Consider the following 14317-nt stretch of genomic DNA (forward strand, 5'->3'; position numbering starts at 1 on the left):
TACTTTCTATTACTGTGTATAATATATAAATAAATTTTTAGTCCAGATGCGAATACGAGTTATAAATTACAAATTCAGAAATCGCAGTTATCGAAGTTTTTCGCATCTCCTCGTGCTAACTATTCATTAGTTAAAGTGTGTTAAAAACAAATACACTCATTTCTATTCGCCATCTGTTTATCTAATCGCTTTTTTCTTCGCGCTTAGCTGGCAATTCCCAAGCGGTGTCGGTCACCTACCGCAATATCCTGCACAAAGTAAGAAAATGAAATTCGCAAGCAGAATGAACAAATCAAACGGCGATGTTGAACGACGGTATTCATTCGTTCAAGAACCTTCACGTCGACAAAGCTTGAATCTCAGAGGCGTTGTCTTTGAGAGGAATCACCGAAGGACTTCCAAAGTGTGTGATTGCGGACGAATAGTTTGCGAATTTTACGTGACCGTCGAAAGCTTACGAACAACGATAACAAATTTCAAGCTTAGCTGATTTTTACGATTTTTTAACAAAACGATAATAATCATGGTGAGTACTCTGAATCATACGGTACCTATGTATAAATATGAGTATTTCAGTAAGTATCTGATGTTATTTTCCCAACGAATAATTAATTTTTGAAAAAAGCACCGATTCAACTGACAGAAATATCGTGAAAGTTCTTCTTTTTTTTTTCCCCGATGTTACAAATTTACGAATTTGCGTGTTTCCGAAGATTTCCTTTTCGCACATTTTTTAAATTTTGAAATTTTTTGTACCCTTTCTTTAACACGGAACCGTGATTCGATTGAGGAAACTTTTTTCAGGCGACTGAAGATAATAACTCAACGCCAGATTCAACGACGTGGGAAACAACAATTTGGACGTTAATTGCCAACGAAACTACAGAGTATCCAAAATTCAATTCGACGGAAGAAGTTACACTCTCATTGGCCGCCATTCACATGTTCGTAATGATTCTCTGTGGCTTTATAATATTGACGAATCTCTCAGTGGTATTATCGTCAGGATTAATCCTGAAGAAAGGAATAACTCCAAAGACGACTTACCTGTTCCTTGGAAACGTCGCGATGTCGGATTTGGTTGTCGGTTTGGCTGTTCTCTTCGGTGTAATTTTTGGCAGGCCTCCCGACTTCTACAGCAGTCAAATTGAATGCGCAATCCAAATGGGTGAGTCGTTTCTGTATAAAATGAAATCAAACCATATTCATCGTACGAATAGAATTCTGAAATACGTTACTGAATTATCCCACCTAATAACATTGGTCAACGAAATTTTTTAATAACGAAGAACTTACCTTTTTCGATTCAAGCTGCTTTGTTATTTATTGTATCTAACTACCCAGCACTTATTGTGAATAACAAAATACCCTGAACCAAAGAAGGTGAGTCAAAACGATAAACATTCAATTTCACTGGCAGCAACTGTAACACTAAAAATAAGCTAATATTTGTTAATAGAAACGGTATTTTTGGAAATACTAAAAAAGTATCGTATCACAATGAAACTAATCGTACATAAAATATTCTAATATCAATTCTATTATTCTAAATTTTATTCCTAGCATAATCAGTCAAAAGTTTTTACGTTACACAAAAAGTGAAGTTAAAAACAAAATAACTGGGATATAAAAAAAATGTTGCAAAAATTTTCAGTCCTATTAACGATTCCATTTGTCGTACTGAGAAAAATGTCATGCAATAAGAGAGAATAGTAACGGATACTAGACTTTCCGGTAACGGCAAGAAAACTAATTCTCATTTTCTACCTGAAACTATACTTTTCGATCGTGGTAAAAAATTAAAATAGTTAATAGGACTGAGCGGTAACCGGAAATAAAAATTTATCTCAGTGCCCTGATATCAAAAAATGATCACCACCGTGTTGAGTACGACTGATATTTGAAACAATCGCGTTCCTTTTAACCGAGGTAATTTTTCATTCACGTTCAATTTCATCGCAGGAATGGTGGTGTCCAGTACTATAGTATCCGTTTACACGGTGGGCCTGATAGGCTTGGACAGATTCCTGTACATAGTCCACGGAATGAAGTACAACCGTTGGATGTATCCAAGAAGAGCTCGTCTGCTGATCGGATGTACTTGGGTGCTAGGATTGATCCTCGGTTTCCTGCCATTAACGGGTCTCTGGACACTTTACGATACCCAAAACGGCAAAAAGTGTTGGTTCATTCTTCTGGCTCCACCGGGCTTGGTTCTACTGATCGTGACCATCGGTCTGGTGCCCGTATTGATGATCATCGTTCTTTACAGTATAATTTTGTACCACGCGATGAAAAAGGTGTTGCAGCTTCGCAGAGCCGATAAAAATCGGACGAATGAAAACGGAGGAAGGGACGAGAACTTGAGGATATTTCGAGGCGGTGAATCAACTTCGATCGGTGACGAAACCGCGAAGCAAAAGGCGAAGAACAGACCCTCGAGAATCAAGGCTGTTAAGGTGGTCCTCTTTACCTGCGGTACCATCGTCGTTACTTGGGCTCCATACTTCATCGCGTGCACCATGTACGTCTTTTGCGATCCGGAAACCGGGGCCTGCGACTCCATTGGATACGCCATAGACACGCCACTCGCTCTGCTTGGTCTTGGAAACTCTTTGCTCAATCCTCTGATATACGCTTGGTGGCATAACGGGTTTCGCAATTTTATGAGGAGAATTTTGTGCAGGGGTCCAACGATCCCGTGAAAAGAACGCTGTTTGTCAAACTTGAACTTATTTTCTATCGATCAAACATTTACAAATCACTCTGAATTAACCAAGAACTAATTTACAAACTATAAACCAATGAACAATTAGAGAAAAAAAGAAAGTCTTCAAGACTGTGACTACGAAGGGTTAGGAACTTGGATAAATTTGAAACTCGACAGTTTCTTGCGATCTACCGACCAAACGATAACCACGGTAATTAATTATTCTTGATCATATAATGTATATATATATACATAGGTATACACTGAGAGAGAAAAAAGCGTTGGATCAGAAAAAAAAAAAATTGTTTCGCTTACAACTACACGTTCAGGATCATGACTGAAAGTTCGATTATCACAACGATTTATGAGTTGCACGAAATAAATGAAAAATAATTCCGTTGACTATGTTATTATTTGACAGAAATGCGAGGATCTAAAGTCAACGAAATATCGAATCGATCGGTATGTATTATATACATATAGTTGATGTGAAAATCATTTCGTTATTCTGAAGATCCTACTTTTCGATCTCAGAAATGTTTGATCGATGCAAGATCGTGTTTTGGTGGTTTAAAAAAATCCCAGTTAATCGAAGTTAACATTTAGTTGGAAAAATTACAGCTAAATTCAAGCAACTGAATATTCGGTTCAGTGTAGCTTTTAAAAAATTAATTTAATCAACTTATTTGTTGATTGTAGTCTCATATCGTTCGGATAAACAAATGCTCAGGTTATAAAGTAAGATAATAATGTTTTATCAGCATTACTGTAAATTTTTATTGACGAGACTTAATCATGGAACGAAAGGAAGTCCTGAAATCATTTGGACGAACTTTCCAATCGACAAAATATCTATTTGACATAAATATTTCGTTTATGTCGTTGGTCCAATACACTGAAAACTTGGGTTCCGTAACCTTCATGTTTTCCCAACTGTTTTACACGTTGGACTTTTGTGGGGTATTTTTTTTTTTTTCATCAACCAACAAAATATTCAAAATTGTAGATAGATTCATTGAACTATTTGTATGAAAACAATTTTTCTGTTCTTTCTACTGATACATACCTACATTTTAATGAACGAAAGTTTTCGCAGTTAGTCAAATTATATTCACTGACTTGGATCAACGAAACGAGTTTCACCTGCAAGATGTAGATTCGTTTAGATTAAAACACTCGATTGATTTGTTTCTTTCAATCATTAAATGTTCTCAACAAAATGCACATTTAGTTCGTTAAGCAATGTATGAGTTTGAATGGATAGAATGAAAATCACTTAGCTTGACCAAATCAATTTCTTTATCAAATCACACACAGAGGTTGATTCGAGAGGGATAAAATTCGATTCCTTGGAATACTGAATTCTTGAAAGACAAATAAAATTTTAATTTGTGGGATTGCACGCATTCAATCCTTCTTCAACATTGAGAGAAATTTTTAGTACCGATTACCGCTCAGTTCACCACAAGTTACCACATCCCGTACATTACATACGCAAAAATAGAAATGGCAAAATACGTTTTTAAACGTTCATATTAAGGAAAAGGAAACAAGGAAGAAATCGTAGAAAGTGAAATAAACGCAGGTTCCCAATATTGCATCCTATTTGATTTTTCTCCTGTACTTTTTAAATCCTGTTTCCACTTTTGTATGTTCATCTACTTTCAATACTTCTGGACTCACCAACCTTTTTCGGTAGCAAACCGTAGTTTTTTTTTTCTTGTTTTACATTTCACCGACAATACGTCGAGGCAGCAAAGCGTAGCTTATCGCCATTTTTTCTCACAAATATATTCGAAATTGAATAATTGCAAGCAATATTCATACTTTGATATCCGTTGAAGTTACCTATCTTTCTATCGCCGCACGTACAATAACAATTTATGACACATTTATGCGAACTGCTTGTTCGTATCTTTTTTTATAATGCAGAGTTTGTAATTAATGGATTACTTTCGTTATATCAGAAATTTATTCGTAGATGAGAAATTGTAGAATAATTTTATATATCAAAGGAATTACTTTATTAAGTTCATTCGTAGTGTGTTAATTGTTTCTTGCACAATATCATGAGAAGTAAATTTTTATCAGGGATACGATTTAAAAATAAACACAACCAAGCCTTGATAAAGAAATGTATAACGATAACAACTCCTGAGGAAAAAACAATGAATCATGAATAATCAGTCTTAGAAAATATAATATTCAATCGAACTATCCGAATCGCGAATAATAGTAACCAAAAATAATTAAAGCGAGGGACCTCCAGTCCAATCTGATTAGGATTCCCCTGAGTTCTGGGATTCTCATTAATTTATCTGCACGGTGCCGCGGTGTGACTATACTTTATGCCACATCCTGTCCAACAAGCGAGAATTTCTCTAACAATAAAAAAAAAAAAAAGTGGGGGTTACGAACGGTTGGTAATAACTTCATTCCTTTCAGAGCCGTTGGATTATTCAGACGAGAGACTTGTTCCTGGGTGGTTTAAAAGTGATCGTTTCACGCATCTCTTCTTTCGACTATCGCCAAATCCACAACGGTTAGGATTCTTCGATCGGTTAACTTGTGATTTTTGGCTAAGAGCGTTACGCATTCGTCACAGAAGCTGAGTGAGGCTGCCGGTGTGAATTGTGACTTGCAATTGCCGACGTTGATTGGTTGCCGAAGATCAAGACCGTGACGAAATACGACGTATGTAAAGCATCCATATTCCATGGTTGTATAACTGATCGTGAATCATGGTATATACGCTTAATGTTGATAAATAAAATGAACAAAATTTACAACAATCTAAAATGGTACTTATCTCGGTGTTAATACCGATGAGAAACTCAATTCGGGGGTAATCTTGTTTTTTTCATATCGGAGAAGAACACGCAGCCACAACTTCAACCTTTCAAAAAGCCATCGAAACGATGGATTTTAACTACACTACGGAAGATACAATTCTCAACCTTGACGATGTTAGCAGCGTCGATGTGCAACTTGACCTCTTCGATGTCTGCGCTCTGATTTTCATTATCGTTGTCAATCTGGCGCTCGTTTTGTTATATGGATCGATCGTCAAGAACGGAGTGACCCCAACGACGACTTACCTCTTCCTCGGCAATGGTGCGATGGCTGACGTGGTCATAACTGTCGGTATTCTCCTCGACCAATATTACCCGGGTCCATTTAGCACTGATCTTTCATGCAGCATTGGGTTGGGTGAGATTTTCATTGGAAATACAGTGGTGACGGTGCCTTATATTTGATTTAAACACATGTGTGTATTCGAACGTGACTAAAACGTGTCGTATTGTTGATTCTGATCACGATTCGATTATCGAGATGACTTTGTTGAGGGGAGAGAAACAACCTATATTAAGAAATATTCACGTCTGGTAATTTTTCAGGAGATTTTAATCATAATTCGTCAAGTTCTCAACTACGTGCCAGAGCAGGTCTTCATTTGCCTTGAAATTTGATGAGTACACTCTGAATGTCGTAATTTTGATCTGAAACTCACGAAGCTGACATTTTTTCATTCTCAAGATTACTTAATTACATCTATACGCGTATACACGCAATAATATTTATCTGCGAATGGAGAACTGATAACGAATACCACGAACCACTGAAATTCTGTATATACATATATGTATGTATATATATATATACATATATATGCTTCACTTGGTGATTGTTATAAATGAAATTTAAGTAATGAAACGAAATTTTACCCGGAACACGAAACCTACCGTTGAGATGGTTGCGTTGTTTAAAGTACCCTTTTTGAGTGTTAAGAGCTGCGAAAAAATGGTAAAAATGACACTTTCTATGTAAAACGCGTGTAAAACATTGAACTTCTCACATCAAAGGATACATTTAGGTTGCCGTTCTTAGAAATAATCTGAACAATGAAATAAATTCAGTCTCCTTGGTTCGAGATGACAAAATTTCGACCTCCAAAGTGTACCCAAATTGCCAATGGAAATGAAGACCTGATTCGGGACGTAGTTAATACAACTCGATCAATCACGGTTCGAATGACTTGAAAAAATTACCAGATGTAGTTCGAACTAGTGTAAAAAAAAAAAAAAAGAATACCCTCAGAGTTTAGAAAATATCCATTGAATTCTTCCGTGTTGAAAAAAAATGTCAAAAAATCACTTGGTTTTCGGCCTTTTAAGATGCTTCCTATCACTCACGCAATTCCGGTCAGTTTTCCGCAAACCTTTCACTTCTTCTCACATACATACCCAATTTTGATTACAGGAATGATAATTGCAAGTACGGTAGCCTCCGTTTATACGGTTGGCTTGATAGCCGTTGACAGGTTCCTGTTCATAGCCCATGGCATGAAGTACAACCGTTGGATGTACCCAAAAAGTGGTTGTCTTCTAATCGTGTCGACATGGATCTTAGGAACGTTTCTTGGCCTCTTACCAACAACAGGTCTGTGGACCGAAACAACGGAAGGTGATAAAATCCCTTGGTTGAGTTTGTTGGCTTCACACGGCCTCATAATTCTCATAACAATAATCGAGATGATTCCGATATCGCTTGTAGTGATATTGTACGGCATAATTCTCTATCACGCAATAAAAAAAGTGATTCAGCTTCGACGAGCCGATAAAAACCGGACAGATGAAACCGCACCAGGCGATAATGCCGAGTTGAGAATATTTCGCGGTGGTAAGTCGGTTGTAAATGACGACGCGAAGGAAACTGCCAAGAACAAACCATCCAAGAACAAAGCAGTCAAGGTGGTACTTAGCACTTGTGCCGGTATTGTTTTCACCTGGATTCCGTATTTCTTTGCTTGCCACATGTACGTTTTCTGCGATCCAATCGTCATCAATTGCAAGGAAATAAGGGTGCGCACTGCGCCACTGTTTGCCCTGATTAGCTTGAACAATTCTCTTTTGAACCCACTTATACACGGATTGTGGAACGCCAGATTTAAAAATTTTATGAAGAAATTAGTGTGTAAGAAATGAAACACGCTTAACAATAGAGTCAGACGTAATTTTTCACCGCAACAAACGAGATCCGAAAAACTATAAAGCAGCGAGGAAGTCTGTGTAAGGTTTCCATTCTGACTGAGCGAATAAAAAATTCAAGGTAATTTTATATCTACAATAATAAAATAATAACAATTAAAAGGTACCTTGTTAATTACAATGCATTTAAATATATTATTAGATATCATGTTATTCCGAGTAAATTTAGTCATCATTTTGTGTCGGTCCATTTTCTATTACACTACATGCTTGAAAATAATGTTTACGAGCCTCCGAAATTGGCCTCATATATGTCGTTTCGGCAATAAATATCAAATTATTAATAAACATATCGATCCTTTTGTTAAGAGGATGTCGACCATCGGAAACCTAATCTCAGTAGTGACCACCTTACATAATTTCCATGTCCTGACATCCTCTGTGAACCTCCATCGCTATCTGCGATCAGTACCTCAAAACTTTCCTATGTCAGGTAAGGCAGGCGAGAAAGAATATCCGCCAGGAACACTGAGAAAAATTGAGTGAAACGGGTATCGTTAAAAAAACTGTTCGAATATTGTTGGAATTACGAAAAACGAGGTACGCGTAACCATTTTGCGATATCGTCGATCCTTTTTTGGTTATTGCAACGAAAAATCAGTTTCTGAAGTTCAATCTACTTTTTTAGTTAAACAAGGCTTTAACGTCAATTTATTTTTGCACGAGCTTTAAAGTTTTGCAACGGTTGCAAGAAAATCTAGCAACAGCGATCGTAATGAGAAAGAATAGCAACGGATACTAGAGTTTCCGGTAACGGCAAGATAACTAATTCTCATTTTCTACCTGAAACTATACTTTTCGATTGTGGTAAAAAATTGAAATAGTTAATAGGACTGAGCGGTAACCGGAAATAAAAATTGAATAATTTTATTTACTATTCGCAAAACGACTCCGTTTCCTTTAACCTCCTTTTTCCAACGATCCTGTAAAAAGAGCGCTGTTTGTCAAACTTGAACTTATTTTCTATCGATCAAACATTTACAAATCACTCTGAATTAACCAAGAACTAATTTACAAACTATAAACCAATGAACAATTAGAGAAAAAAAGAAAGTCTTCAAGACTGTGACTACGAAGGGTTAGGAACTTGGATAAATTTGAAACTCGACAGTTTCTTGCGATCTACCGACCAAACGATAACCACGGTAATTAATTATTCTTGATCATATAATGTATATATATATACATAGGTATACACTGAGAGAGAAAAAAGCGTTGGATCAGAAAAAAAAAAAATTGTTTCGCTTACAACTACACGTTCAGGATCATGACTGAAAGTTCGATTATCACAACGATTTATGAGTTGCACGAAATAAATGAAAAATAATTCCGTTGACTATGTTATTATTTGACAGAAATGCGAGGATCTAAAGTCAACGAAATATCGAATCGATCGGTATGTATTATATACATATAGTTGATGTGAAAATCATTTCGTTATTCTGAAGATCCTACTTTTCGATCTCAGAAATGTTTGATCGATGCAAGATCGTGTTTTGGTGGTTTAAAAAAATCCCAGTTAATCGAAGTTAACATTTAGTTGGAAAAATTACAGCTAAATTCAAGCAACTGAATATTCGGTTCAGTGTAGCTTTTGAAAAATTAATTTAATCAACTTATTTGTTGATTGTAGTCTCATATCGTTCGGATAAACAAATGCTCAGGTTATAAGGTAAGATAATAATGTTTTATCAGCATTACTGTAAATTTTTATTGACGAGACTTAATCATGGAACGAAAGGAAGTCCTGAAATCATTTGGACCAACTTTCCAATCGACAAAATATCTATTTGACATAAATATTTCGTTTATGTCGTTGGTCCAATACACTGAAAACTTGGTTCCGTAACCTTCATGTTTTTCCAACTGTTTTACACGTTGGACTTTTGTGGGTTTTTTTTTTTCATCAACCAACAAAATATTCAAAATTGTGGATAGATTCATTGAACTATTTGTATGGAAACAATTTTTCTGTTCTTTCTACTGATACATACCTACATTTTAATGAACGAAAGTATTCGCAGTTAGTCAAATTATATTCACTGACTTGGATCAACGAAACGAGTTTTACCTGCAAGATGTAGATTCGTTTAGATTAAAACACTCGATTGATTTGTTTCTTTCAATCATTAAATGTTCTCAACAAAATGCACATTTAGTTCGTTAAGCAATGTATGAGTAAATGGATAGAATGAAAATCACTTATTTTGACCAAATCAATTTCTTTATCAAATCACACATAGAGGTTGATTCGAGAGGGATAAAATTCGATTCCTTGGAATACTGAATTCTTGAAAGACAAATAAAATTTTAATTTGTGGGATTGCACGCATTCAATCCTTCTTCAACATTGAGAGAAATTTTTAGTACCGATTACCGCTCAGTCCACCACAAGTTACCAGATCCCGTAGATTACATACGCAAAAATAGAAATGGCAAAATACGTTTTTAAACGTTCATATTAAGGAAAAGGAAACAAGGAAGAAATCGTAGAAAGTGAAATAAACGCAGGTTCCCAATATTGCATCCTATTTGATTTTTCTCCTGTACTTTTTAAATCCTGTTTCCACTTTTGTATGTTCATCTACTTTCAATACTTCTGGACTCACCAACCTTTTTCGGTAGCAAACCGTAGTTTTTTTTTTCTTGTTTTACATTTCACCGACAATACGTCGAGGCAGCAAAGCGTAGCTTATCGCCATTTTTCCTCACGAATATATTCGAAATTGAATAATTGCAAGCAATATTCATACTTTGATATCCGTTGAAGTTACCTATCTTTCTATCGCCGCACGTACAATAACAATTTATGACACATTTATGCGAACTGCTTGTTCGTATCTTTTTTTATAATGCAGAGCTTATAATTGATGGATTACTTTCGTTATATCAGAAATTTATTCGTAGATGAGAAATTGTAGAATAATTTTATATATCAAAGGAATTACTTTATTAATTTCATTGTAAGTGTGTTAATTGTTTCTTACACAATATCATGAGAAGTAAATTTTTATCAGGGATACGATTTAAAAATAAACACAACCAAGCCTTGATAAAGAAATGTATAACGATAACAACTCCTGAGGAAAAAACAATGAATCATGAATAATCAGTCTTAGAAAATATAATATTCAATCGAACTATCCGAATCGCGAATAATAGTAACCAAAAATAATTAAAGCGAGGGACCTCCAGTCCAATCTGATTAGGATTCCCCTGAGTTCTGGGATTCTCATTAATTTATCTGCACGGTGCCGCGGTGTGACTATACTTTATGCCACATCCTGTCCAACAAGCGAGAATTTCTCTAACAATAAAAAAAAAAAAAAGTGGGGGTTACGAACGGTTGGTAATAACTTCATTCCTTTCAGAGCCGTTGGATTATTCAGACGAGAGACTTGTTCCTGGGTGGTTTAAAAGTGATCGTTTCACGCATCTCTTCTTTCGACTATCGCCAAATCCACAACGGTTAGGATTCTTCGATCGGTTAACTTGTGATTTTTGGCTAAGAGCGTTACGCATTCGTCACAGAAGCTGAGTGAGGCTGCCGGTGTGAATTGTGACTTGCAATTGCCGACGTTGATTGGTTGCCGAAGATCAAGACCGTGACGAAATACGACGTATGTAAAGCATCCATATTCCATGGTTGTATAACTGATCGTGAATCATGGTATATACGCTTAATGTTGATAAATAAAATGAACAAAATTTACAACAATCTAAAATGGTACTTATCTCGGTGTTAATACCGATGAGAAACTCAATTCGGGGGTAATCTTGTTTTTTTCAGATCGGAGAAGAACACGCAGCCACAGCTTCAACCTTTCAAAAAGCCATCGAAACGATGGATTTTAACTACACTACGGAAGATACAATTCTCAACCTTGACGATGTTAGCAGCGTCGATGTGCAACTTGACCTCTTCGATGTCTGCGTTCTGATTTTCATTATCGTTGCCAATCTGGCGCTCGTTTTGTTATATGGATCGATCGTCAAGAACGGAGTGAGCCTAACGACGACTTACCTCTTCCTCGGCAATGGTGCGATGGCTGACTTGGTCACAGTTGTCGGTATTCTCCTCGACCAATATTATCCGAGACCATTTAGCACTGATCTTTCATGCAGTATCGGGATAGGTGAGATTTTCATTGGAAATACAGTGGTGACGGTGCCTTATATTTGATTTAAACACATGTGCGTATTCGAACGTGACTAAAACGTGTCGTATTGTTGATTCTGATCACGATTCGATTATCGAGATGACTTTGTTAAGGGGAGAGGAACAACCTACATTAGGAAATATTCACGTCTGGTAATTTTTCAAGTGATTTTAATCATAATTCGTCAAGTTCTCAACTACGTCCCAGAGCAGATCTTCATTTGCCTTGAAATTTGATGAGTACACTCTGAATGTCGTAATTTTGATCTGAAACTCACGAAGCTGACATTTTTTCATTCTCAAGATTACTTAATCACATCTGTACGCGTATACACGCAATAATATTTATCTGCGAATGGAGAATTGATAACGAATACCACGAATCACTGAAATTCTGTATATATATATATATATATGTATGTATGTATGTATATATATATATATATATATATACATATATATGCTTCACTTGGTGATTGTTATAAATGAAATGTAAGTAATGAAACGAAATTTCACCCGGAACACGAAACCTACCGTTGGGATGGTTGCGTTGTTTAAAGTACCCTTTTTGATTGTTAAGAGCTGCGAAAAAATGGTAAAAATGACACTTTCTGTGTAAAACGCGTGTAAAACCTTAAATTTTTCACATTAAAGGATATATTTAGGTTGCCGTTCTTAGAAATAATCTGAACAATGAAATAAATTCAGTCTCCTTGGTTCCAGATGACAAAATTTCGACCTCCAAAGTGTACCCAAATTGCCAATGGAAATGAAGACCTGATTTGGGACGTAGTTAATACAACTCGATCAATCACGGTTCGAATGACTTGAAAAAATTACCAGATATAATTCGAACTAGTGTAAAAAAAAAAAAAAAATACCCTCAGAGTTTAGAAAATATCCATTAAATTCTTCCGTGTTGTAAAAAAATGTCAAAAAATCACTTGGTTTTCGGCCTCTTAAGATGCTTCCTATCACTCACGCAATTCCGGTCAGTTTTCCACAAGCCTTTCACTCCTTGTCACATACATACCCAATTCTGATTACAGGAATGATAATTGCAAGTACGGTAGCCTTCGTTTATACATTTGGCTTGATAGCCGTTGACAGGTTCCTGTACATAGTCCATGGCATGAAGTACAACCGTTGGATGTACCCAAAAAGAGGTTGTCTTCTAATCGTGTCGACATGGATTTTAGGAACGATTCTTGGCCTCTTACCAACAATAGGTCTGTGGACCGAAACAACGGAAGGTGATATAATCCCTTGGTTGGGTTTGTTCACTCCACCCGACCTCATATATCTCATAACAAATATCGAGATGATTCCGATATCGCTTGGAGCGATATCGTACGTCATAATTGCCCATCACTCAATAAAAAAACAGATTCAGCTTCAACGAGCCGATAGAAACCGGACAGATGAAACCGCATCAGGCGATAATGCCGAGTTGAGAATATTTCGCGGTGGTAAGTCGGTGAAAAATGATGACGCGAAGAAAACTGCCAAGAACAAACTATCCAAGATCAAAGCAGTCTCGGCGGTACTTTTCTGGTGCGCCTGTATTGTTTTCACCTGGATTCAGTATGTCTTTGCTAGCCACAAGGACGTTTTCTGCAATTCAACCTTCATCTATTGCAAGGGAAAAAAGGCGATAATGTTTGCCGGGATGAGCTCCCTAAATTTTTTTCTTGACCCTGTTATAAGCCGATTTTGGAACACCGGCGTTACAAATTTTATGAAAAAATTAGTGTGTAAGGAATGAAACACGCTTAACAATAGAGTCAGACGTAATTTTTCACCGCAACAAACGAGATCCGAAAAACTATAAAGCAGCGAGGAAGTCTGTGTAAGGTTTCCATTCTGACTGAGCGAATAAAAAATTCAAGGTAATTTTATATCGACAATAATAAAATAATAACAATCAAAAGGTACCTTGTTAATTACAATGCATTTAAATATATTATTAGATATCATGTTATTCCGGGTAAATTTAGTCATCATTTTGTGTCGGTCCATTTTCTATTACACTATATGCTTGAAAAAAATGTTTACGAGCCTCTAAAATTGCCCTCATATATGTCGTTTCGGCAATAAATATCAAATTATTAATAAACATATCGATCCTTTTGTTAAGAGGATGTCCACCATCGGAAACCTAATCTCAGTAGTGACCACCTTACATATTTTCCATGTCCTGACATCCTCTGTGAACTTCCATCGCTATCTGTGATCAGTACCTCAAAACTTTCCTATGTCAGGTAAGGCAGGCGAGAAAGAATATCCGCCAGGAACACTGAGAAAAATTGAGTGAAACGGGTATCGTTAAAACAACTGTTCGAATATAGTTGGAATTACGAAAAACGAGGTACGCGTAACCATTTTGCGATATCGTCGATC

The 14317-nt window shown here is 36.3% G+C and overlaps 1 protein-coding gene across 3 annotated transcripts; it reads left to right on the top strand.

The window, feature by feature from the left end:
* Positions 1-39: 39 nt before the first annotated feature.
* On the top strand, positions 40-14086 carry LOC124223069 (glucose-dependent insulinotropic receptor-like). Of its 3 annotated transcripts, none has more exons than XM_069137707.1 (9): positions 40-526; positions 805-1168; positions 1963-2921; positions 5156-5454; positions 5585-5920; positions 6971-7819; positions 11130-11378; positions 11549-11894; positions 12967-14086. In XM_069137707.1, the coding sequence occupies exons 5-6, from the start codon at positions 5629-5631 to the stop codon at positions 7693-7695; spliced, it is 1017 nt and encodes a 338-aa protein (XP_068993808.1). In that variant the 5' UTR covers positions 40-526; positions 805-1168; positions 1963-2921; positions 5156-5454; positions 5585-5628; the 3' UTR covers positions 7696-7819; positions 11130-11378; positions 11549-11894; positions 12967-14086. The 3 variants fall into 3 exon arrangements, with proteins under 3 accessions (XP_068993808.1, XP_068993807.1, XP_046490665.1); XM_069137706.1 differs by having other exon boundaries at positions 5156-5404; XM_046634709.2 differs by lacking the exons at positions 40-526; positions 805-1168; positions 1963-2921; ... (1 more) ...; positions 5585-5920; positions 6971-7819 and adding an exon at positions 8678-8903 and having other exon boundaries at positions 11130-11428.
* The last annotated feature ends 231 nt before the right edge of the window (positions 14087-14317 follow it).

Source organism: Neodiprion pinetum, chromosome 7, assembly GCF_021155775.2.
Source record: "Neodiprion pinetum isolate iyNeoPine1 chromosome 7, iyNeoPine1.2, whole genome shotgun sequence".
Classification (NCBI taxonomy): domain Eukaryota; kingdom Metazoa; phylum Arthropoda; class Insecta; order Hymenoptera; family Diprionidae; genus Neodiprion; species Neodiprion pinetum.

Excerpts from the sequence above, each read along its gene's own strand:
- LOC124223069 (XM_069137706.1), top strand. Across the intron at positions 1,169-1,962 it reads TGAATGCGCAATCCAAATGG|GAATGGTGGTGTCCAGTACT; the intron begins GTGAGTCGTTTC and ends ATTTCATCGCAG.